Source organism: Pararge aegeria, chromosome 11, assembly GCF_905163445.1.
Source record: "Pararge aegeria chromosome 11, ilParAegt1.1, whole genome shotgun sequence".
NCBI classification, from domain to species: domain Eukaryota; kingdom Metazoa; phylum Arthropoda; class Insecta; order Lepidoptera; family Nymphalidae; genus Pararge; species Pararge aegeria.
Window position 1 is genome coordinate 2,928,047 of NC_053190.1, and position 26,858 is coordinate 2,954,904.

Here is a 26,858-nt window from a genome sequence, read left to right on the forward strand (position 1 = left end):
ACAACTCTTCCTTTACGATTTATTTAGGTAGGATTTTACATACTTTTCGTATGGTGTTATGAGTATACATACTAGAAGGACAGACGTAAGGAGAAGTACAAAATATTGGCAAGGCTTTTATACAGCACAAGCATAGAATTACGAACATACAGAATTCTCATTCAGCCCTTATTGTGCAGTGTGTCCAAAAACAGTGAAAACGCCCCACTCACGTCTCACTTTACACCCGCGGAATGTTCATGCTACAAACTTATTCCCATTTTATGTTGAACGTTTAGAACATTAGAGGCATAATAATTACTGTCAACTGCTAAATGGTATGAAGTGACTGACATTTTGTTCGAGAAACCATTCTAAATTGAAGTGGTTTTTGATGCTTCAATATTACACGGCTTCTGTATATTCTTAATTCTGTGAGCAGGAGGTAAAAGTTAGAAAATTGAAAAAGTCAAGCAATCAATTTTGTATTGAGCCGCTCCGTAATTATTTGTATGACTTTACAAAACAGTTCTGCAGCCGCGCGTAATTTGTAAATTCATACAAATTATTTCCACGCAGTACAATACGGTTTCGTTACGAGCGGTTGTATTAGGGTTTATTATGAAAATTAAGCTTAATTTGCTATAGTCCGCGAAAAGCAGGAGAATCTGTATGGTGTAATTTATAATTTCTTCAATCCTTATACTCCACACCAATCAGATCTTCGACAATGTATACTCTAAGCACGTTTCGCTCCGAAACCGGAACATCCTCAGGAGATGACAAGGTTGCTTGGAAGCATCCGGCTCCGCTTTCATCTCTCACAAGATAGAAAAATGAATTTTAAAACGTTAACTGTAAATTTTGATATTGGAAAAGAGCGACTGCTGAGTTTCTTGCCGGCTTCTTCTCGGTAGAATCTGCCTTCCGAACCGGTGGTAGGGTCACTACACAAATGCAGACTTGACGTTTCAAAATTGCTTATATTAGGCCTACTTGAAATAAATGAATTTTGAATTTTTGAATTTTTTTTTTGATGTTCAGGAGGTGTTTCAAGAGTTGATGAATAATTGTTAACAACTATCAATTGTAAAGTCAACATCTCATTGAATTCATGGATTTGTCATGGATTTCCGCAAAGTAATGCCTGCTTCAATCCAATATGGTTGTATGGTCGCCCCGTAAATTAGTTTGATTTTATCGCAAATTAATTAACATTTGGAAATTAAACCTTGGAAATTAATTAACAAGGCAACGCTCGTAACAAAAATGTACTGTTCCGCGCGGAAATAAATTGTATGAATATACAAATCAGCGATGCGACTAATGTCCATTTTTGAAGTTATACTTCTTTTGGCGCGTTAGGGAAAAATGGTGACAGTAAATTTTTACGATGCGCGCGCACACCGTCACAAAAACGGACACCATAAAGTTAGCTATAGACAACATTGTAGTTTTTCTAAAAAAAGGTTGACTTTCAATAATTCAAACAATACCCTTTTTCTATTGTTGTTGTCGTTTTTTCTACAGACGTAGAATAAGGCGAAAGATAAAATTTTTGAACTGATTTTTATCTTGTTACGCCAAAGAAGTATAACTTAACGCGTGTACATAGGTTCACACACGTTTTTTTTTCTTACTTTCCTTATAATGTTTATTTTCGAATTGTAAGAGAAAAGACTTACATGAAGTAAATCTAATTTTATTCTTTGTTTTTATAAATCATAACGCAGTTGTTTTTTATTCGTGTTTAAAAAAAATACTTTGCACAAAAAAGTAGTAAAAACATACTTTACATTACAACACGAGTTGGGAAAAAACAGATTTTAATGCATCTCCTAAATAAATATTTTTTATATATTAAATAAATACTTTTATAAATCGCTTTAATTCGTGCATTCCTTCTGTCTGTTCTTGATACTGAATTCCGATCGCTCCGCGTCGACTATCGCTGTGTACACGTTCTTAGACATCATCTTCTTTAATATCTTCTTGTCGTGGAACGGGTGCTTGTGGGCTTGTATCCTGCAAAACCAATTTATTTACACGCTTTTTTTTAAATTAAATAATAAATAAATATACTTCGACAATACACACATCGCCATCGAGCCCCAAAGTAAGCGTAGCTTTTGTTATGGATACTAAAAGAACTGACGAATATTTTTTAGGAATAAATAAATAAATACTTATCATATACAGATAAACAAACTCCCAGATACTGTAAAACTTTCACGTTCATCACACAAAGATTTCCCAGTTATAGGAATCGAACCCACGGCCTTGCGCTCAAAAAGCAGGCTCACTTGCCCACAGTGCCAATCGGCGGGCAAATATTTTTATATTAGCTTCATTTGTAGGTTTTTATGTTTGTAACCGACTTCTTAGGGCGCGATTTGACCCAATTTAAACGGCCAGATTTTATTCCAATTTTGCACATCTGTCAAAGGCCCACTACAGGGCACGGGTCTCCTCCCACTGAGAACGGGTTAAGGGTGTAGTCCACCACGCTGGCCCAGTGCGGATTGGTGGACTCCAAACACCTGTGAGAACATTATGGAGAAGTCTCAGGCATGCCGGTTTTCTCACGATGTTTTCCTTCACCGTTGAAGCAAGTGATGTTTTACACACTATTATGCACTTTCTTAAGACGATATGCTGTGATATGTTTTCGGGTTCCCAGGAAGGTTCCGGGTTCAATCACCGCCACGAATGATTTGGAATTCATATATTTTTAATTAGCGGTATGGGTTTTATAAAACTGCCATACCCCTAACAGGTTAGGCCGCTACCATCTTTAACCCATTCAATGCGGTATCAGCGTATTTGTGACTAACTAAAACCCAAAACAGATATCGCCGTGCGATAGGGTAAAACGTTACTTGTTGATAACTTCACGAAATAAAATATTTTATTAACCTTCTAAAAATTACAGTAATAGTTACTGTAATTTTTAGAAGGTTTTAATTTAAATTGATTAAAAAAAAATTAGGGATGAAAATAGTGTTGAGAAGTTAATAAATAAATAACAAATAACGTATTGAGTTACAATTTTTACATTTTAAATAATATTGTACATTTGTAACGCACTTTGAGATTTGTATTTACTAATTTTAAAATATTATTGTATTCTCGATGCAAGTGAACTATTGTGTTCTGTTTGAGAAATAAATGTCTTTAAGCCTTTTTTTTTTCGATTGATCTGCGATCACTAAATCAGCGATTTAAACGCTCATTGGCATATTATTTTATTACGAGTTGCGGATAACGTGACACCTTGTCGAATGGGTTAAGACTGTAAATTTACCAACTAGTAGTGTAAAAAAAAATTACCTTTGTAGAACCATATTGTCTCTGGTTATAACAAAGGCGGGGCACTTGGTCTTGGTGAGGTAGTCGACGCAACGCCACTGTCGGGTTCGGTCGATTTTCGTGTTCTTCAAATAGTACAGAAACCTGTTCAGGATTAGTTGCAAGGAACCGTGGGTGGACACTGTGTATTGCAGAGTTTTAGGATTCGTTTCTGAAACAATATATTATTTGAGATTAAAGTCAAAAATATCTTTATTCAAGTAGGCCCATAGGTGGCCCTTTTGATGCGTACATTACATGAGAATTACACTGTAGTGAGATGATGGCGATAACCACATTCGCAAACTTAAAATTACGGCTACGAGGGTTCCAAACGCGTCCTAGTCTAAGAAAAAGCCAACAATAAACTTAGATTAGTAGATACAGTAGAATCTTCGCTCGACGCTGATCGGCGCAGTGGGCAGCTACCATGGTTCCTGACTCGAAGGCTGTGGGTTCGATTCCCACAACTGAAAAATGTTTGGGTGATGAACAGTGTTTTTCAGTGTGCGGGTGTTTACCTGTATATTATAAGTATTTATGTATATTATTCATTTTCATTAGTCATCTTAGTACCCATAACACAAGCTACACATACTTTGGCGCTAGATGGCGATGTGTGTTGTTGAAATATAAAAAAAAAAAAACTATTAGAGCTTTTTGTTACAGTAGTTTTGTAAGGTGAGTAAATAATAAAACTATTATATCTTATAATAACTCTTGACTACTGTCAACTCTTGACAAATAATTTACTAAACTGAGTAGCATTAAAACGAATGTGCTTCTTCTTCTTTCTTTTTTATTTAATTCTTATTTAATTTATAATTATATTTGATTCACAGATAATGTTTTAGACATTCCGTCGGTGGGTATCTTGTTACGGGTGCATTTCCGATAAACGTCAGTCTTGTATAAGACTCAGACGATGCAGGGACCCCTGTGTCTTTATCACTTAATACTTTAGAGGAAGGATGTGTTCTCGTGGTTTTATTGTTATTTTTTTTTTTTTATAATTATGGGCTTAATTTTATCCCAGGAAAACAAACGCGGACAAAGAAAGTGGGCAAACGCTAGTAAAAAAAAAAGGTTAGTTTACTTCTAAGATATATCGATCGATTTTGCATTTTGCAAGGTATTCGGCATATAACTTTTTATCTCGTGCGTGAAATACTTTCAACAGCAAATATTGGGACGGACACTTTTCACGTCAAAATTGGCACTTTTAGAAAATAATTGTTTTTTTTTTTTGTTTTAATTTAATTTTGTTCTATAATTTTCGCTTGGTACTTATTCCTAAGCAATTGTGGTTAATGTTATAGTGTATGTATAACTAAGTTGTGGAAACTACATTGATTTATGTGATATAAAAATACGACATTACTTTTATGAGTAATAGTACTGTTTGTGTCCCTTGAAAAGCTTATACAGTCAAACCTGGATAAGCGAGAGTTCAAGGGAGCACATTCTCATTCTCATTCTCGCTTATAGAGGTTTCTCACTAACCCGAGTTTCACGCTAATGCAGGTACATGGGTAGTGTTTCTCTCGTATAGAGGTACGCAGCAATAACAAGACATATTCATGCACTATGTAATTTTATTTTCTAAGTATTTATGACTTCTAAATTTATTAAATTATTTCGGTAATACAATTTTTATTAATACATAACTATAACCTAAAATAAACTATTTAAAAACTAAATTTTATTTTATTTAGAACTTATTTACATTTATAATTAAATATGAATATTGCTTGCTCGACTGTCGCTTATAGAGGTATAGATAAGTAGCAGTCTCACTTACGGAGGGCCATGAGGGAAAAACGGCTCTCTCTTACAAAGGTTTCTGTTTCTCGCTAATAGAGGTTTTGGGAGCTTAAAATAACGGATCCTGGCTATTTCTCTCACATATAGAGTTTTCTCACTTATCCAGTTCTCACTAACCCAGGTTTGACTGTATATAAATAAATAAACAAAATAACTTACTCTCTGGGATGGGGATCTCTGGTTTCGTTTCAGGTACGATTTTTGTTTCAGTAACCGCCGTTAGCACTGCTGGGTTCACGACATTTTTGTCGTCCGACATACGCAACTCGTACAGACTGTCGCTGTCACTTGCCCGACACAGAAGACTGACGCTCGTTGGTTCAGTCATTGATACTCTACAGACAAAATAAAGATTTTCTTTACATAGTATAAAACGAAGTCGTAGATCTTTTTAAAAGCGCCAGGGATTTTAATACGGATTTTTTGACGACCTGCCCGGCGCAACGGTGAGCGCTGAGAATTTAAGTAGGAGGTCCCGGGTTGGATTCCCAGCAGGGGCAATTTAGGAATTTATAAGTACTGAATTTCCTCTGGTCTGGATGTAGGGTTTGGCCGTGGCTAGTTACCACCCTACCGACAAAGACGTGCCGCTAAGCGATTTAGTGTTATGTGCGATGTCGCGCAGAAACCTGTTAGAGGTTTGATTATCATATTCCCTAAAAAGTTAACCCGCAACTATCTTAGACTGCATCATCACTTACCACCAGGTGAGATTGCAGTCAAAAAATGAAAGAAAATAGAATGAAAAAAAAAGTAGGTAAAATAAGTCTGTAAAGATAAATGGGATTTAGTAAATAAATAAAAGTGTAAAATCAGGAGTGGTGATGGCCTAGTCGTTAGGTCTTCGACTCCTTCTCGGTGGGACGAAGTTCAATCACCGGTGCTTCTTTAAAAGATAATCTGTTTTAACGGTGAAGGAATCGTGAGGAAACCTTCATACTTGAGAGTTCTCCATAATTTACTTAAGGATGTGTGAAGTCTACCAATCACGATAAAGATGAGGATGAAAATAAATAAATCTCAAAGGTAGCCAACGTTGAAAAGAGCCACAGTAAAAGGCAGTTTATTTATTTTATTTATTTATTAGCTTTTCAAGGGAAACAAACAGTATTATTACACATAAAAGTAATGCCGTAGTTTTGTATCACATAAATGAACGAAGTTTCAACTTGGTTATACATATAATACGATAACATCAACCACAATTGCTTAGGAATAAGTACCTAGCAAGCAATTATTAAACAAATAAAATAGTAATTTAATTAAAACAAAAATGAAAAACAAAAACTTTAAAGCTATAGTACTTATTTTGTCATAATAAATTTCCTAAAAGTGTCAATTTTGTCATGAAAAATGTCCGTCTCACAATATTTGTTGTTAAAAGCATTGCACGCACGAGATAAAAAGTTTTTTGCCGTGATCGGTATATTTCAATAAAAAAATCATTTTGATTACTTACATGTCTAGGCCATGTCTAATGATTTCGTCATTCTGTTTGTGTATTTCATAGTAGGAAATGTCGTCTTCGTCGATGTTCACGCCACTCGTGTCGGTGGAGAGCATTTCAGTCTCCTTCGATTGGGTCACTGTTTTTGTTACAGATAGATTCTGAAAGAAAAAAAGAAATTAAAAAATCATCCAAGCAAGTTCAGACTGGATTTTAATTTTGTTATTGTCAAAGTCAAAGTCAAATATTTCTTTATTCAAATAAGCACATAGATGGCACTTTTGATGCGTGTATTATATATACAAAACTAGCTGTCCCGGCGAACTTCGTGCCGCGCATCATTTTTTTTGATGAATGTTATTATTTTAATACTTATTATCCTATTCCGGTCTAAGAGGAATCCAAAAAATCAAATATCATAAAAATTGGTCCAGCCGTTCTTGAGTTATAAATGGTGTAACTGACTTTTTATGTCAACTCAGACGGGAACGCTGTCGAACGGGATAAACAGTATCCTATGTCCGTCTCCTGGCTCTAAGCTACCCACCCACCAATTTTCAGCCATATCGGTACAGCCGTTCTTGTGTTATAAGTAGTGTAACTAACACGACTTTCTTTTATATATATAGATGTGTACATAGCAGTGAGTAGTGATGGCGATAACTACAATCGTAAGCTTAAAGCTACGAGGGTTCCAAACGCGCCCTGGGAAATCCCCTAACTAGGGAAAAAATTGGAATATCCACTTGCCAAAGCACTGCAACAGTAGAAATTTACAACTGTTTATTATTACATGTATTTCAATTGGATGAATTTCCACTTGTGTGTCAATGTGTGGAGAGTTGATTAAGCTGTGGGAGACACGTACAAGGGACGGTTTAGGCCAAGTTCGGAGACAGGAAAAGAAAAGAAAATAAAGCTGTGGCAGATGATAAAGTATAGTCCTTTTGAATGTGGGGTATACTTATAAAATAAACATGGATGAAGGTTGTTAGTATTACAATAATTGCGATATATACCATTTCTTGTAACCCCTTGATATGTAAATCTTTGGCAGCTTCAATCAGTTCCTTTATATCTTCAATCGCCACTAGAACCTCTCCAGTGTAGACATACTCTAATATTGATGACAAGGTTGTGTGAGATATTTTCTGAAAGTGGGAAATTAAAGATTTGTAAAACCACTTTTACAGCATCTTTGGACATTTTTAAGGAGATTCTTCAACAAGTTTCTGGGGTACACTGTTCAGGATAATTTTCCGATATTTGACCTACACGCTAAACTTAGTTGATTATTGTGTATTATTACAGATAGATTCTAAAAGAAAAAAAAAATTAAAAAATCATCCCTTGCTTCCCACTGGATTTTAATTTTGTAATTGATATTTGTAATGGGAAGCGGTGGTAGCCTTGTGGTTCAGACTTCGGCTTGACTTTGGAGGGGCCGAGTTTGAATCCCAGCACGCCTCTTAATTGTCCAAGTGGTGTTCGTTTCAAGCAATTAAAATACCACTTGCTGAAACAACTGTGTGAAAGAAAACATTGTTGAGAAACCTGCATGCCTACAAGGTTTGTCAACATTATGGAAATGTTGACAAAGGGCTTGTGGAGTCCACCAATCCACATTGGGCCAGCTTGGTGGACTATGGCATAATCCTACTCATTGCGGCAGGAGACACCCTTGCCTTGTAGTGGGCCGGTAGTGGGCTTTTTTTGTTTATTTATTTAATTGAAAAATACAAATAAAGGTTTTATATTTTAAAGGTGTAAAACCTAAACTCCTAAGAGTTTTACCGTTACACGCGTCGTCGACAATCATTGGTCGTGTATGCTAAATGACCAGCCAGGTCTAGAAGCATTTTTTTTTCCTCAGTAGTAATTGTATACACAAGCAGATGGCCCAACTGATGGTAAATGGAAAACTATTATGTATAAGCAGAGCTACACTTCACAGGGACGACAATTTCTTGGACCAGCATTCACACTGGTACTTGACACACCAAATGAGAGTGGTGGTAGTATTTCACTGGATGATCAGTGCCACACAAAGCTCTACATATTTCATAGCTAAGCATATTTCATTTGGGGTCATGAGTTCCTGGATTCAGTACTAACTGGCTGTAATAAAATTGGTGGTGTCTACTGTTGAGCCTTAAAGAGAAGGTTGAAATAAATATAAATAAATATACTATGCCAATACACACATCGCCACCTAGCCCCAAAGTAAGTGTAGCTTGTGTTATTGGTACTAAGATAACTGATGAATATTTTTATGAATAATATACATAAATAAATAGCAATACCAATAAATACCAATCTATGTACTGAAAATCTTAGCCTTTTGATTGAAACTAGTCAGTATGTTGATGAATATGTTAAGAATTTAGATTGTAAGGATATTTTAGACTTTATCAATAAACTTTATAATGATGTTACTTCGATTTTACAATATTCAGCTAAGAAAAGCAGATGTTTGGAATCTGGTATACATAGAACACGTAGTAAAAAGCAAGTTATTGGCTGGAACAAGCACCTGAAGGCCTGTTATCAAGATGCTAGACTTTATTTCAAGTTTTGGGTGGATTGTGGCAGGCCCAGTAGTGAGGATATATATAAAGATATGGCGAACTCTCGACGCACATTCAAAAGAAAGTTAAAATGGTGTCAAAATAATGAGGACGCTATTAAAATGGACATATTAGCGACGTATAGAGCTGATAAAAATTTTGTGAAGTTTTGGAAAGCGACTAAGTCATTTAGTAAAAAGGATAGTAGGCCGGTAAGTGTTAATGGTGTACAAGGTAGCAGAGAGATAGCCAACGTATTTGCCAAGCATTTCTCTGTTGAGCCCTTAGACGTAGCGCATGAGCTTAACCCGCAGCTTTCGATATCATCGTGCAAAACTTTAAAGTTCAGTCCAGCGGATGTCTTCATGACAATAAAAAATATGCAGCGGGGTAAGTCTCCCGGGCATGATGGCCTTAGTGTTGAGCACATGCTTTACGCTGGAGACAAGCTGTACGAGGCCCTATCAGTGCTGTATAATCTGTGCATTAAACATGGTTACCTTCCGGCAGATATGCTCAAGACGGTAGTGGTTCCTGTACCGAAAAACAAAACGGGGGACATGTCAAGTCTCTCTAATTATAGGCCGATTTCGTTGGGCACAATTGCAGGTAAGGTGTTTGAACGGCTCCTGCAGCCTGAACTGGTGAGTAATTTTAGGTTAAATGACGCTCAGTTTGGTTTTCGTCCAGGTCTTTCTACAGACTCTGCTATCTTGACTCTTAAACATGCTGTGAATTATTACAAGAAGCGCGATACTTCCGTATACGCATGTTTCTTAGATCTTAGTCGTGCGTTTGATCTCGTTAATTATAATATACTGTGGAGAAAAATGTGCGACTCGAACGTACATAGCAGTATTGTTCAGCTAATGAGATACTGGTACGAAAACCAAAAGAACATGGTACTTTGGGGTGACTCAGTATCTTGTGAGTTTAGATTGGCGTGCGGTGTGCGTCAAGGTGGGCTGACCTCTCCGGATCTATTTAATCTCTACGTCAATAACCTGATCGAGGAGCTAAGTGGCACTGGCATCGGATACCATATTGGTGGAGTCTGTTTTAACAACTTAAGTTACGCTGATGATATGGTGTTACTTAGTCCCTCAATAAATGGTATTCGAAAATTGTTGCACATCTGTGAGGAGTATGCGAGGAACCACGGTTTAAAATATAATGCTCGAAAATCGGACATTCGGTGTAACATGCTCGCTCGTAGATTCGCTCGGTGCTCTGAGGATGTTAAAATAACTCTGTTTAAAGCTTATTGTTTAAGTTTTTATACTTCGCAGTTATGGATCAGCTACACCAAAAGATCCTTTAACACCCTCAGAGTCCAGTACAACGACGCGCTCCGCGTTTTGTTAAAAAAGGCGAGGTACTGCAGTGCGTCGGGCATGTTTGCCGATGCCGGAGTCCCCGACTTCTACGCTGTGCTCCGTAAGAGAATTGCGAGTTTCTGGGAAGTCGTTGTAAATTCCAACAATAAGCTCCTTAGAGTCGTCGCTCAGGCATCCCCTGACAGCGTATTTATTAAACATTGGCGAAAAGTGCACCAGATTCCAAACACGAAATGATATAAAATAGTTGGATTTTAATTTTAATTGAAATTTAATAAATTTTTTAATAGAAATTTAATTTATTGTAATTTTTAATTGTAGATTTTAATTAATTATTGCTTTTTTTTTTCTCTTTATTTATTTATTTTTAAAATCGGTCTTATATTTATTTTGTGTTTATTTTTAAAATCTGTCTTATATGTATATTTTTTTTTGTGTTAAATTTTGTATATGGGTCCCCGACCTGAAATAAAATGATTTTTTTTTTTTTTTTAATATACATATAAACACCCAGACACTGAAAAACATTCATGCTCATCACACAAACATTTTCCAGTAGTGGGCCACAGCCTTGGACTCGGAAAGCAGGGTCGCTGCAAACGTCTATTAATGACAGTCAGATATGTGATAAAAATTGAGAAGATTGAGAGGTCTATGGTTTGAAATAATCTCTTGTCTTAGAGGCCTGTGCCCAGCAATGGGATGAGCAGAGGCTGAAGATGTATTCTATAGATTGAAGTTAGAGACTACTTGCAGAGTTAAAACTTACATTTAATACTATAACAGGGTGTGGACAGTGGGCTGAGGCAATGAGATCTTTTAAGTAGGGGCTACTGAGCGCCATTATCACTTGGTGCACCTTTACAAGGTGTCCATCTGCTGCCAAGGTCATATCTACAAACTCTCCATTCTGAAAACACAAAAAAAAATCATTAATGCAAAAGACCTTTTTGTGGTGGTGATGTATTCTGCACCAATATCTCAGTTCATAACGTTCAATTCTTTTTCTAACAATACAATATATGTTAGCCTCCTGACTCTTGCCTGTAGTCACTTTAAAACAGCCCCTACAAAGTAATGTCCAGATTCCAAATTCGGTTTACAATGGCTAATTCACATTTTTCCATGTAGTTCATCGTCAATGTTTGCATGTTATTAACAGGACTTATGTTAAGAAACAGTTTACAAGGTATGAGACTATCAATGAATATACTGGTTGCATACAAATTTGTTATCAATCTTGTGCTATATGGTCACCCACTGCACCTGAAGACCACAGGCGACTGTTAATTAATAAATTTGTTCTCCAAATATTTTAAGTTAAGAAGCCGTGTTTACTAGTTACTTTTTAGTAATGACCAACCTGCTGTAGGTCGCTTAAACCATTACTAATGTTCTTTGGATGGTCTGCCCAAGACAGAGAATATTGAGGCTGAGCCATTTTTATTGTATTATCGACAAAATTATTTATATTTCATTAAAATCAACAGAAAATCTTAAATCAATCCAATCTCCAGATTTTAAATTTAACACTTGTAATTTATGTCATATGCCAATAATTGACAGCACAGGTTGACAAAATAATTAGTTATTTTATAACCTATAGTCAGTCCAAACGGGTAGGTATCTACCTATAGGTATAGGTATCTATAGGTTCACCATATATTGACGCGTGAACACATTCACAACATTACTATAATAAGTATTTATTAGTACTTGTATCACTGACCTCTATTTCAGTTAGAATTTGTTGTATACTTCTTACAGAAGTTTTGAATGGTACTACAATTGTTATTATCTATCTTCTATACTTATAATATAACTGTAGCGGTTCAAATTCTGTACTACTGTACTGTTTTATGTACTGTACTGTGTGATTTTATTTGGAGTGCACTCGAAAAATATATAAATAATAGTTTAAAAAAAACTAAAAAACACGCTTTTTATAGAAAACCGGACTAAAAAAAAGAAAATAAATTTGAATTAAGAATAGTGTTAAAAATTTCAATAAATATAAATGAATAATCGTGACAATAAAAAAAAAAATATTGTAAAAAAAGCGTGGGGTGCATGGTGTCAATAGTTATAAATATTTTATTGACAGATATGAGTAGAGTGATTATCATTTTGATAATAGAGAGTTTTAACTACCAATAAAACTTACCTATTATTTTTTCCATCAATATCCGGAATCCATCTTGAGTCAAGCACCTGTCTTTCTGCCGCCAATCAGCGTTTTCTATCCCCTCTCCGATAGTGGCGCCCCTGTATGCCACCTATCTAACTTGTTTATGCACCGGGTGACCGCTCGTCATTATAGAACTCATGATGCACCAGGTAGACCTTACCTGGATTCCGGATATTGATGGAAAAAATAATAGGTAAGTTTTATTGGTAGTTAAAACTCTCTATTATTTGTTTCGTATCAATATCCGGAATCCATCTTGAGTGATGTGTTTGTTATCACCTGGTGCTGTAAAGGTGACGCTATAATGTGTAGAGGTACTGAAATATATTATAAGGGCATAAAAAAAAAAGAAATAATTTTGTATAAAGAAAAGGATATTTGTATTAAATACCCAAATCAAATTTAAAGTTATAATTAAATAGATACAACTTTAATTTATCACTATGTATCGAATATTAATCAACAGGGTCAAAATAATTTGATAACGACACTGATTCTGTAGTATTTTGCCTATTATGATCAATCAATTCTCTATGATAATAATTTTGAAAGGTACTAATGGCCTTCCAATTTCTTGTTGCTAGAATTTGATCAATTGGAAAATTTTCTACAAAGTTAAGTGAAGCTACTGCTGATCGAACTGAACCTGGAGTTGCTTCAATACCTGCTTCTTTTAGAAGTGATTTAACCCAACCACCTATTACCGTTCTTGATGCAGGTTTAACTTCATTTCTAGCTGTAATAAACAAATGCGTTATATTTTGTCTACGATTTAGAGATAACTGCAATAATTTTCTTATCCAGAAAACCATATTTAAATTCTTGTTGGGGTGTATTTTGAGCCTCCATCCAGACTGTCTACGATTGAAATTCTTAGAACCAAATGCCGGCCATAAAACTATACTAGTGCCTTCATCAATTAAACTATGGCCATCAATATTTAACAATGTAAGATCGTGAACTCTGCGACCTGAAGCTAATAACAAAAGTGTAGCTGTATGCCTCAATACCTGGTAAAGATTGTTTTCGTCCGGGTTATACAAATTCATAAATTGTAATAAAAGCTTTGGATTCCAAATGGGTGGTTTTGCAGGCTTCTTGTCTATTGTGGAAATAGCTTTCAGCATACGTTTTATAAAAAAAATTGATGACAAATCAATGTTACTTGTCAAATGAGTAAATGTTGATATAACTGCTTTGTGCACTAGGATAGTTCTATAGGCGAGGCCGATGTCTCTATGAAGATGAGACAAATAGCGGGCAACTTGCTCGGCGTTGGGGTACTTATAATTAATAGACTCTGAGTCACACCATTTTCTCCACCTATTCCATGCTGGCTTGTAAGTTTTGATAGTAGAGTCTCGCCAGCTCAACATTAAAAGCTCCTGTTCTTGATTCGTCCAACCTGTTAATATTTCTTGCCACCCAAAATCAGCCAGGCTTCTAATCTTAGATCTTGAATCTCTGGTGGGTGGGTGTATCTAACAGAGTGTACTCCAGGTCTGGAATCGCAAACGGTGGTCGTATTGCTCTGTTCTGAACATCCGTTTGCCAAAACACTTTGTTCCATCTCGGAGCAATTAATATGTATTTCCCGCTGGATTGGTTCAAGTGGCTGAGCACTCTGGGAATGAGGTTTGGTGGGGGAAACAGCCACGCGAGTCTGTAGTGCCACTGGTGGCAAAATGCGTTGTGGTGTTGAGCACTCTGGTCTTGCATATCTATTGTGACATACCTCGGTACGACGTGAGCCGATTTCGACGCAAACAGGTCGATCTCTGGTGTGCCCCACATCTGGAATATGACTGTTGTCGCTGCAGTGTTCAGATGCCACTCTGGACTCGCTTTCTGACGTGATAGAGCATCCACTTCGGCATTGTACCTGCCCGGGAAATACTGAGCTATTAGATGCATGTTCAATTTGTCCAAAAGGGATAGAAGTCGACGTGTTTGCTTGAGAATTGTCACTGACTTTGTACCGCCTTCTTTGTTTATGTAAGCCGCTACGGTGCGGTTGTCTGTTTGGAGGAGTACTTGCGCATTCTGAAGTCGAGGTTGCTGGTGTACTATCGCTGCGTATACGGCAAACATTTCTTTTTGGTTTGCGTGCCAGGCTAGCTGATAGTTCGTCCAAGTCCCTGCGATTTTTATATCGTCGAGTTGTGCTCCCCAACCGATGTCGGATGCGTCCGTAGTCAATAGGTGGGTCACGGTGCTCATGTGTATTGGCATGCACCCTCCTATAGACTTTACCCACCATTCCATCTCCACGCGCGCTGGCAGAGGAATTACCACTCTGCGATAGGGATGATTCTTTGGCAGCTGTCGGCTGTAATGTTGCAGGGTACGACAGTGAAGCCGACCTCTTCGAGTAACGTATGTCGCGAAGTTCAGTCTCCCCATTAGAGATTGATACTGCTTGAGAGACCACTTGCGACTTTGAAGCTGTTGCTGAAGTGCTTTGCGTAGCGATAGGCACTTCGGCTTCGACAGGGACTTCGCGTTGTGTTTTGTGTCCCATGTTATGCCGAGAAACTCGAGGCATTGTGTCGGAGCCAGCACAGACTTCTCGAAATTGATTGTCCAGCCCAATAACTGCATTATCCTTATTGTGAAGGATATGTCGTCTTGTAGCTGATGCCTTGAGCTGTTTGCTAGGAGGAAATCGTCCAAGTATACTACGCACCTGATGTTGTGACTCTTTAGAAACTCTGCTACCCAGTTCGTTATACAGGCAAACGTTTTGGGTGCTGATGAAAGGCCGAACGGTAAGCAGGTCATCTGAAGCAGTTGTTGTTTGTGTGAATTTCGATGGTAATTGATCCTCAGGAATCTGCGATGCTGTTGAGCTATGGGCACGTGGAAATAAGCTTGACTGAGATCTAACTTCACCATCCAGTCGTGGCTCTGAAGAAAGTCTGGTATACGGAAGTGATTGAAAAGCCGAAATTGTGTTGTTGCTACAAATCTGTTTAGTTGTTTTAGGTTCAAAATAGGGCGGAATGTCTGATCCGGTTTTGGTACAAGAAAAAACGTTGCAAGGTAGCTGGGGCTGTGCGCCGCTGGTTCTAGTATTCCTGTATCTAACATATTGTCTATCTGTGAGGTCATATCGTGAGAAGTTTTGGTTCTGAAACATTCCATAACTGCCTGACTCGGAAATATTAGCGGCGGCTTTAGGATAAAAGGAATACGTACCCCGTTTAAAAGCTTGATTATTGTCTCTGGTGCTCCAAAATTCCTCCAAATACTTTGAAATCGCTTGAGACAGCCGCCGTGAAAGGCCCGATAGTCATTCGCGGCGCTTATTCCTAGTGCTGGGCTGCAAATGAGACTTCTTTGCCTTTTTCTTATCGCGATTGTTGCTCCGTCTGGCTTGCGTTTGGTTTGATCGGGAAGCAGTTTGTTTTTCGCTTTTTGTCGAGGTATCACGTCGAAAAAACCTATGATCTGGTTGCTTACTAGACGATGGTTTTGGGTTTGAGTAAAAGTTATTTTTGTTGTGTGTCTCGGGAGCTGGTCTTATTATTTTGTCTACCCCCCTATTTTTTGAAAATAGCTTTGAACAGACTCATCGTTAAATAAGGACTGTGAACTAGGAGGGATTCTATGTAAAACGTCTCTATGATAATCCTCAGTAATCTGACGCAAAAGAGCTTCCCGGCGCAAATTAATAAAATCAGCTCTCCTGCCACACACCATTTGTAATAAATCATCGGTTACCTTACTATACGCAGAATCTTTTGAAAATAACGCTTGTATATTATCAAACAAAGAGTTAGGAGTAAGGGTCTCTTTTGAATCATTAGACCAATCCACTAATGCTTGCAACGTTTTTTGCAATTCGTCTTTTTGACAAAGCAAGGCATTGGTTAAAGCAGCGCATGAACGCTCTAGTAAGTACGAACGGGAATCTTCTTTTAAGGCAGCAGCTTCAAATCGTTTTAATTCATCGTTAACTTTAAGTTCGACAAACGCGGGGGTAGCTAAATATTTCTTTTGGGCGTCAGAAAATCTAATAGCGTACCAATCATCCCGATTAAAATGTTGTAGTTCTGTTAATTTTTCAAGATGTTTATCATTTGCCTTAACGTAGATAGGATCTTTAACGGTTTTACCGACATCTGATAGAATGTTAAGTTTATTATTTCTTATCTCACCCTCCGGACGCCGTAAATTAAGATCATTCGAAACTACTGTCGATTGTTCTTTATTCAAACTTGAATTTGCAACCTCACTATTTTTGGTAATCAGATTTGTTAAAAAGGCAACTTGTTGTGACAAAAATTTAAAATGCTCATAACTCACGGTTTGTGAATCTATTCTGGTCCTGCTTCTCTTTTCCGGGATCCCACTGGTCGAATCACTATCACCGCTGGAACTTGGTGATGGAGAACGTGCACGTTTTTGAGAATTCACTTCCCCAGAATTACTTTGGTTCTCCATTTTACGGAGAGGTTAATAAACTACTTTATAATTTTTAAATATTCAGACAAAGAAACTAATAAATTATTAAAAAAAAAACTTTGCTGACTTATGAACGGCGTGAAAAACGACGCTATAATGACGAGCGGTCACCCGGTGCATAAACAAGTTAGATAGGTGGCATACAGGGGCGCCACTATCGGAGAGGGGATAGAAAACGCTGATTGGCGGCAGAAAGACAGGTGCTTGACTCAAGATGGATTCCGGATATTGATACGAAACAAATAATATCTTAAAAAGCATCTTTACCTACCACCTACTTTTGTAGTTTGTTTTACGAGAAGTACGTTATATTCTCCTTTAAATCTCCAAATTCGTTACCCATCTATGTACCTACTGATTTAATGTTGCGTAATCGAGTATATTTTTCGTGCTGCTTTTAGGTCATCTATCTCTCAATAATTAACAGTAAATTGTGTCAGGGAGTGAAACATAACAGGTGAGATGAAACTGTGGTAGGTAATGATGATTGCAAAAGTTTGTCTGTCTGATTATGTTTGGCTCAACCTTCGCCGATCTTAATTAAATTTGATACAAAGATAAGATAAAGTCGTAGGATACTTTATATCCCGAGAATGCACAGGGTTTCAGTTTCAGGATGGTGTGTGTAACAGCAAGAACCATCTTTAGAAGATTTTGCATAGATATAGTAGCTTGCATCCTGGAGATAGACATTGCATAATTATTAAAGCCCTGATAAATAAAGTTTACCTATGCGATTCTTGAAAAACCTAAACAAAAGCGAACGAATTTGCGAGTAAAAGCTAGTAACAAATAAAACAGGTCATAACATAACATAGATAAATAAATATACTACGACAATACACACATCGCCATCTAGCCCCAAAGTAAGCGTAGCTTGTTTTATGGGTACTAAGATGACTGATGAATAATTTTATGAAAAATATACATAAATACTTGTAATATACAGATAAACACTCAGACACTGAAAAATATTCATGTTTTACACAGAAACATTTTCCAGTTGTGGGAATCGAACCCATGGCCTTCGTCTCAGAAAGCAGGGTCGCTGCTCACTGTCAAAACTACTTATCGCGGTTTTTTGATCAGAAGCCCCAAAATTTCTATAGCAATGGGATTATGTATTGCCTACGAGATGGCAAAAAGTTATCGAACAAAATGCTCCCTACACACTCTAGTTAAATGTAAATGTAATGTTTTGAATTTTCTTAAAAAACGCGAATATACTTTTTCCCCAACCTGTGTTACTGAGTGATACTCATTGTTTTCATCCTCCTTGTACTCAAAATTCAGAAATTTCTTATTTATATCTTGTCGTCCTCCCTGGCACCGTGGTATTTAATATGAGAGGTCTCGGGTTCAATCCCTGACAGAGAGAATAAATTCACATTTACTGAATTTTCTCTGGTCCGGTCTGTTGGGAGACTGGTCTTGGTTAGTCACCTACCACCCTTCCGACAACGTACCGCCAAGCGATTTAGCGTTCCTATAATATGATGGCACGTAGAAACCGCATGGGTATGGGCTTAATATAAATGCAATAGCTCAAAGTTAAGCCCGCTACCATCTTAGACTGCAAGATAATTTACCATCAGGTAGTCCACCATTTACTTTACCATCACCGTCACCATTTTCATTACCATCAGGTTAAACCTTGGTAAAATTAAAGTACCCATTAGAAATATTTATATATGAAAACTGGAATATTCGAATGTTAGTGATATTTTCTTTAGGACCTAGTCATCGATAATATCCTTGGAATGTTTCCAAATTACCTTTTATGCTTTGCACTTAAAAATCTTATAGTCGTAAAAAATTAATAGGACGGTTTTGACATTTGTGCAAGACTATAGAATGTAACTTGGAACAAAACTAAAAGAAACAATAAAATAATAATCAATTACATAGTGTTTTAAAGAATACGTAAATTTTTTTGGGACGTTAAATAATATAAAAGAATATATCGCGAGTATTCTTTTTACGCTTACTTTATAGTAGCATGAAATTTATAATTGTTGCGAAACGTTTCAAAAACAGTTACTACTATTACTTTTTTACGACTATAGTAGTGTTACGAGCTGGATTTTGGGAATTGAAATAATTACACGGATGCTTAGAGTTTGTACCTTTAGCACGTAAACGTTATACTGGCCAGAAACTCTGTTACACAAACAGTCTACACAATTCAGTCTCGCAATTTTACACATGCACTTTTTTTCGTACTTTGAAGTACTCTTCTTGGTCTTCTCAAGATCCCCTTTTTATACTCAGCGACGTGGAATCGTGCAGAATAACCTTCTATACATTATCTGTAGTTTTTAGAAAATTCTTAATCTCCACTCTTCTAACATTGATATTTCGAGATCATATTATATATGTATTATCTATGTATATCACGATTTAGGCTGCCAGTCCCAATTGGCATAGCCTTTAGGTAATTCGAGAATTTTTACTTAACTATTTCTTATATCTTTACTTAATAAATAATAAATAGTTTGTTTCAAAATACAAAAAACAGTAATTCGATATCCTTTGTCACACATTAAGAAATAGGCTGAATATTTTACTGAATAGTTTTTCCTGAAGTTCCTTCTGATTTATTTTGATGCGAATAATTTCGTGTGCAGTCAGAATTTTAAATTTTTCAAAATGATTATGTTGATAAAATCTGGGATTCTCTTAGGTGTGTTTCAATACTATTCTTCCCTTTTAATTTATCACTTTCCTGTGGAGATAAATGTCCCTTCAAAGTGGGGTCGTTACCTGAAAGACGCTGGCAACTTTGCTTTTTCTTTATCTTGCTGAATTCGGCACCTTCTTTGTTCGGATATAGTTCGCCTGATTTGATTTTCCTTGCGATTTTCAAATCGTGAGGTAGGTGAGAGTGAGTTGATAGCCTATTAAAAAAAAAACGATTAAGAAACTTTAACATACCAATTTTAGAGCAAGGGTTTAGAGGCTCAAGAATAATCCTAAAGGCCCTACCATAAGGCATAACACATTGACTAGACATGATCGCATGGTAAAGTTAACTTTCTAATGATAAGTAAATAAATAGTCGACGATGAGTCAAATTGCCACAGAGATACTGAGGGTAATGATGACCTATTCCCAACTATCGGCGCCTACATTTGATTGTTGACTATGACATCTTCACCATTTTAACAAATACCTTCACTGCTATATAGGTAAGGTTTTCAAATAGGCAACCGGACAATAGTTTCAAAAATATAAACTGTATATAAATAGAATGTTAGCAAAATAAAACGATTGGCCAATTAATATTTTAGTGAAATTATATTTATTTATAATTTTATATCAACTTAAAAGAAAAGTATTTTTTATCTGCGGTTCAATCTCAACACAACAGGTTAACCTGCGCGTGACGTCATCTGTCATCTGTGATTAGCGACAGCGTTATTTCCACGATTACTTTATTTTTATCTAAATCAAACTGGAAAAAAATTGAAAGATAATAGAAGTATAAAGAACCAGATGATTATAAAAAGCAATCTATTGACTCAATCGTTTTGTTTACACACGGAGATGACGTCACGCGATTTGGTAAGACCGTCTACGCGACAATTATATCTTTAAAGAGTTTGAGTACATTAAACGCTGTAAAAAATTAAAATATTTATATAAATATTTTTTATTGTTATATTTAAGCATTATAATTAATTTAAACAGAAACAGAAATGTAGTCCGATTCCCTATTCAAATGCGAAAATGTTTTATTTATGTAGACCTATCACAGGCACCTATATACACACAATTGATACATATATTATTAGTTTTTACCATTTTTTTTACCATTATTGTGAGGTGATGGTGATAACTATATTCGTTTCATACGTTTTATAAAGACTAGTTTATTACTGGCAACTTTGAATATTTAGGGGGAGGTCTATCAACACACCAAGTGGGTGATTAATAAAAGGAATTTTGACTTTTTACTAACTGCTTTATAATCCTGTTGTTTTCAGTAATGACGAAGGAAGGGCAGTTGGTGGTGGCAAAGTTAAAGCACTTCCACTGGCAGTGGTCCGTGGAAGTCGTGCTGTAGTAGCTGAGGTAGTACATGTACTTTCCCACCACTAGCTGCAGAGAGCCCCGATTGGATGTCGTAAAGAACGGCGTTGATGCAACTGCAATATTGTTTTTATTTATTTAATAATTCGTCTTATTAAAGAGCTTACGAATGTCTTTTTTTTAATTTAACAATCCCCCGATTTTCAATACATTTTGTGGTGGCGCGGCGGCCATCTTGGACTGATTTTCATCATACATAGCTTAGAACAGCCAGGCACAGGCACACAGACAGACACACACACACACAAGTGGTAAATATCCTGTTTAACTTTGAAAACAGAGCAATAGTAGATTCTAGTAAATAAAATGTAACAAACTCGTTACATAACATACATATCGATGTACATTTAATGAGTACAATAAAAATACATTGCATAATAATTTTTTTTATCAAAATCTCTTCAAATTGTATCTTAGATATTACCTTTGTTATTTGTACTTTTACTACAATTATCACTGTCAATAGCAAATTTCTCTTTTGTTCGGCTCTGTGCACAAGTGATGTTGTTATCTTCATTATTATTTGTATAACTTGTTCCTTCGGTTGGCAACATTTGCATCTCCAATGAGTACTTGTCTTTCTTCTGTGTATCATTGTCTGTGTCCATTTTGTTTGCTCTAAAATAATTTGGTATGTAAATATTATATCTGCTGAGTGGTAATTTTACTTGAATTATTTTGCAGTTCATTTTATTATTAATCAATGCCGAAATGCCAGTTAGTAAACTGCTGAGCTGATTTTAATGCGAGTATTAAAGCAAGGTAGAGCTAGTAGCTAGTTTTATTACTTTTAGTAGGTTAGGAAAAAAAAAAAACTTACTCCGGTTCCGCTTTTTCTTGTGAGCCAGCTTGTTTAAAATCCGGTATTATTGTTGCTGTGTTTGAGCATTCAGTTTGTGTTGATACCTCATTCGAAGACATATTATTAAGACACTGAAAAAAAATTACCATAATGCATTTTTCTTGAGCAACATTGTGGTACACATAAATCCCAAAGATAAACAACTAGAAAAGTGGTGCTATGTTCTCTAACAGAAAAGTTAAATATTGAAATTCTTTAAATTTTCCTTTGTAATAAATCTATATCTTTGCTTAGCGAAAGATAATTCTATGCATATATTTTGATAGAAGGTTGTCTTTGCGAAATCATATAAATTATATTATAAAGAACGCCAGCAAGGGATTAAATTTATTACGGTTGTTGGCTGGGTGTTCATTGGGGTTCAGACCCAAAAATCTTGACTATGTTATACAAAAGTATTGTTAGGAGTCTCTTTGACTATGGTTTCTTGGCATATATCAATGCAAGGTTAGCTACTTTAAGAAACTAGACATTATAAAATAAACCATTAAGAATCATTAATGAAGACATGTGCTCAAATCAATTCTTTCTTCCTCCACATCAATAATTACAATGGAAGGAGAATCATGTATAGTGACCCTGAAATTTAGATTACAGATAGGATTAGGAAAAATACTGGTAAAATTAAAATTAAATTTTACCAGTATTTTTCCCTGTTATTTAATAGATTTCAATTGTATTAATTTATTTATTTATTAGCTTTTCAAGGGAAACAAACAGTACTATTACACATGAAAGTAATGCAGTATTTTTGTATCACATAAACCAATGAAGTTTCCACAACTTGGTTATACATATAATACGATAACATTAACCACAATTGCTTTGGAATAAGTGCCTACCAAGCAATTACAATACAAAAATGGAGAAAAAAAAATTTAAATTAAAACAAAAATGAAAAACAAAAACTTTAACAATACTTATTTTGCCATAATAAATTTCCTAAAAGTGCCAATGTTGACATGAAAAATGTCCGTCTCACAATATTTGTTGTTAACAAATTATATATACAGGCAGATTGATAACTCTTGATCTAGAAATAATTAATAGATATATTTTGCAGAATACTTACATGGTGAACAAAATATCTATAAAGTGTATACAGATGAATCCAAAATGGCAAATAAAGTATATTCAGTATTTTATGATCCCAAGATAAACAAAGCACAATGTTTTAAGCTAGACTCTCAATGCAATGTTTTTAGAGATTGTTATGCTTCATACAGATAATTAATCTATGTAAAAAACATTAAAAGGGCCTTTTTGGTAATATTATCTGATAGTAAAAGTAGTTTGCTAGCATTAGATTGTAATGCATTTAATTCAATTCAAACTTTATTTTATATAATATAAAAAATACTTTAATTACAATTGAGGGAAATAGGCAAACATATAAAGTTTAAATGGATGCCTACACATTATGGCATCTCTGGTAATCAAGTTGTGGATCAAGCAACGGTGGGAATATGCAATGAGGAACACTCAACTATTCTAAAAGTTCCTAAAAGAGATTTCTATGAATTGCTAACAGGAAACCTCAAAACACTGGCTTGAGTACTTATTAACAGATTTACGAAGTGTGTGTGATAAAGAATGCAGTTTAGTATTAAAAATATTTTAAAAGAACCTTTATACTTTAAGCCACTCTATAAATTAATGTAGACATAGGTAAATTAAATAATTATTTATTGCGTTTTTTAGGTTAGGCTAAAAGGACTGTTTATCCAGGGTTTAAATAAAATAAAAAATCTCTAAATTAACATACTAACTAACAGTAAACTTCCAGTTAGCAACTGTCATTTTTACCATAATATACTGAAGACCTTCAATTTGTAGTTGTTTCCCAGCCTGAATCAGATCCTCCAACTGTTCTTTAGACACCTGTACCTCACCTCTATACACATAATCCAATATTGAGCATAGAGTCTGGTGTGATATATTCTGAAATATTAAGAGCTTACATAAGTATATTTAAAACTTGCTTTAAAATATAATATTTTGTAAGGATGTGCAGTAAAAGTGCTACATAGGCATACAGAGGTAGACTAATGACAGTACAGTTGCTAAATAATAAGACTTGTATTAGATAATCCATAGTCATGATTGAATAAATAACATAAACTTTACAGGCATTGATGTCATCTCATAGATTTGATTGAGATATGGAAGAAACCTGAGCTATTTTAAAACACTCTTTTTCTTATAACCCTTGATTTCAATCTCACCTGCACATAAGTGATGATGCAGTCTAAGATGGTAACAGGTTAACCGGTTAAGAGGTATGGCAGTTATATAAAACCCACACCCCTAACCTGTTTCTTCGCGACATTGTACAGCCACACTGTATTGCTTAGCGACTTGTGTTTGTAACAGTAGTGCTACTTAATAATATAAGAAAAATAAATGGTGGCCGGCAAGAACCTTAAGACTTACACTGAGAAAAATGACAGGATGTGAACATTTTAAGGACAATATAATATTTTTGATGTATGGGCTGAACAGAGACAAGATCATTTGGTGAACCTTCACAAAGCATCCATCAACTGCTAGTGTCATGTCCACAAATTCACCACTCTGCAAAAGACTTATTTCTATAAATCAAATTAAGTTTTGCTGGACCTATTTCAATGAGTAGGATCATGTCTCATAGAAAGTTCTAGATACGGACATGCTTGCCTAGGTGATGCTGATGCATTTTTGGCTTGAAGCAATCAAGATGTTTGTAGTATGGCAAGAAACATATGCCTAAAACTAATTCAATGCAGCAAATCCCTCTAATTACATGGCTAAATTTTAAATTTAAATTCAAAAAATGGTTCCTCAACTAGGTCTATCACTAGCACTATTTAATGATCAATACAACTCTTTTTGCATTATTCTTTAAACTTTGAATGTTAACAAGCTAAAGCTATAATTAGTGTACATAAGTAGCTGGACTAAGAAGTCTATAGTAAACTAGGTGGAATGTTTATTTACAAGGTAATCTATTAGTTAGAGCATAGCATTAGGTTTTTTTTAAGTCATTTTAGATGGTTTGATATAACTATCTATAGATATCTATATTGGTGGTGTGATTATACTGTAAATTCCCTCTATGAGAATAGTATATGAAGTAGGACAAAATCAAGCTCAAAGGGGTCGGTTACATACACACATACAGGTGAAGCTAATATAAAGCGTGTAAAAAGAGGCTATTCATATTGAATCAGGGCTCATTGTTACTGGTTTTGCCCGTGGTTGGAGACTTCAGTCTGCCTTGACCACTGTTTTTCTAGACTAGTATAATAGGTTCAGTTGTAACATAACTGATTGAGGTGTGTAAATGTTTGAGTGATTTGAAATTGAAAGTGTTTGCAGAATGATTGACTGTGTGCATGTAGGCTAGTTAATTATTTTTATCTACTTACCCTAGTTGTCTTAGTGTCTGGGGATGTCAGTACCAGGTTATAGTGAGTGAATTAATACATAATTAGATATGGTTATAAGGGTTGTGTAATGGTATAATCGGGGTGGGTACTTTAGTTGCGACAAGGTAAGTATGTTAAGTTGGTATGTTATGGAATATCAAAAACCCCAGCTAGGCCTTTTAGAGTTAAAGGATAATAGTACAATGCAATGCAACTAGGCTTATAAATCAAACCTGTCCGGATCATTGTGTGTGCCCACATATCTAATCTAATAGGAGCTATCGGCCTGTTCTGAAAAAATAATTCTGTCATAAATAGCCTGTCAACTGTTTTACAGTGATGATTAGTCTTGATGAAATTAAACTCACTATCCAAATGTAATACATGATAGTGATATCTTTCAGTTGGAGCTATCTATATTATGCCAAAGTGTGTGTTTGTTTGTCCTGTCTTCACATCCCAAATAAGAAACTAATTGACTTGACTTTTGGCGTAGAGTTATTTTTAAGGACTGAGAGTGATATAGGCAACTTTTCGGCCAGAAAAAACATTTTAATTTATTCAAAATTGTGGTTTAAAGGCACTTTCCTATTTTTACACAAAATATCGTCCTTCCTTTAAGTCCTAGCAAAGCAACCAGATAATATCAAATCTCCATTGCATGCTATAAAAAACTTGGGGGTAGGGTTTTAATAACTCGTACAATGACTACCTTTGAGTTTTTATTTCCATTTTATATCATCTGCCCCCTTTACACATACTCTGTATACACGTCACGCAATTAAACGACCTATTCACCGCGGGGTGCAGCTAGTAGTACAAAATAGTAAGTTCTAAGCTAACCTTTTGGAAATTACTTAGACCATCACGTATGTTATTCATGTGTTGTTCCCAGGATAAGGAAAACTGTGTGTCTAACATGATTTACTTCGTTTCAAGAGTAAAAGTATTTTGTATTTAAGCACTTTGAGAACTCAATGAAGAAAACACAGAGTTTGGAAATATTGCTTTCTGAGTTTGTAAATAAAAATAGCAGATACCGATCGATATTAGTTTGACACTTGACAGATTTTCTGACGGTCGACAGTGAAAAGGGCTGTCAAAATTAATAATTTGGCACTTAATAGCACACAACCTTGCCAGTATAAAAAATGCATATTATGAATTTTGTACCCTTCGAAATAAACGAACCGACAACGGTTTAGACAGACTTAATTTTTTTCTTACGAATAATTGTCGGATCACAGCAAGCTTCAAAACATAAACAGAGCAACATTTAGCAGAGCATGCGGGACAACAGCGTGTACCCTGTAGCCTAAACACACAATTAGTTTTTTTTT

General features: G+C 35.6%; 2 protein-coding genes across 4 annotated transcripts; both read right to left on the minus strand.

The window, feature by feature from the left end:
• Positions 1 to 1,805: 1,805 nt before the first annotated feature.
• LOC120627193 (transcription factor GAGA-like) lies at positions 1,806 to 12,040 on the minus strand. The gene is made up of 7 exons (XM_039895054.1): positions 11,866 to 12,040; positions 11,272 to 11,412; positions 7,618 to 7,749; positions 6,611 to 6,759; positions 5,311 to 5,486; positions 3,310 to 3,499; positions 1,806 to 2,004 (listed from the first exon to the last, which is right to left on the minus strand). Exons 1-7 carry the CDS (start codon positions 11,941 to 11,943, stop codon positions 1,866 to 1,868), a joined length of 1,005 nt encoding a protein of 334 aa, XP_039750988.1. The 5' UTR covers positions 11,944 to 12,040; the 3' UTR covers positions 1,806 to 1,865.
• A 7,225-nt stretch (positions 12,041 to 19,265) lies between these two features.
• Positions 19,266 to 26,604, minus strand: LOC120627191 (protein abrupt-like). 3 transcript variants are annotated; one of them, XM_039895050.1, is made up of 7 exons: positions 26,362 to 26,604; positions 24,545 to 24,685; positions 23,918 to 24,052; positions 22,070 to 22,182; positions 21,674 to 21,867; positions 21,119 to 21,305; positions 19,266 to 20,054 (listed from the first exon to the last, which is right to left on the minus strand). In XM_039895050.1, the coding sequence occupies exons 1-7, from the start codon at positions 26,437 to 26,439 to the stop codon at positions 19,811 to 19,813; spliced, it is 1,092 nt and encodes a 363-aa protein (XP_039750984.1). In that variant the 5' UTR covers positions 26,440 to 26,604; the 3' UTR covers positions 19,266 to 19,810. The 3 variants fall into 3 exon arrangements, with proteins under 3 accessions (XP_039750984.1, XP_039750987.1, XP_039750986.1); XM_039895053.1 differs by having other exon boundaries at positions 26,309 to 26,386; XM_039895052.1 differs by lacking the exon at positions 26,362 to 26,604 and adding an exon at positions 24,780 to 25,008.
• Positions 26,605 to 26,858: the final 254 nt, after the last annotated feature.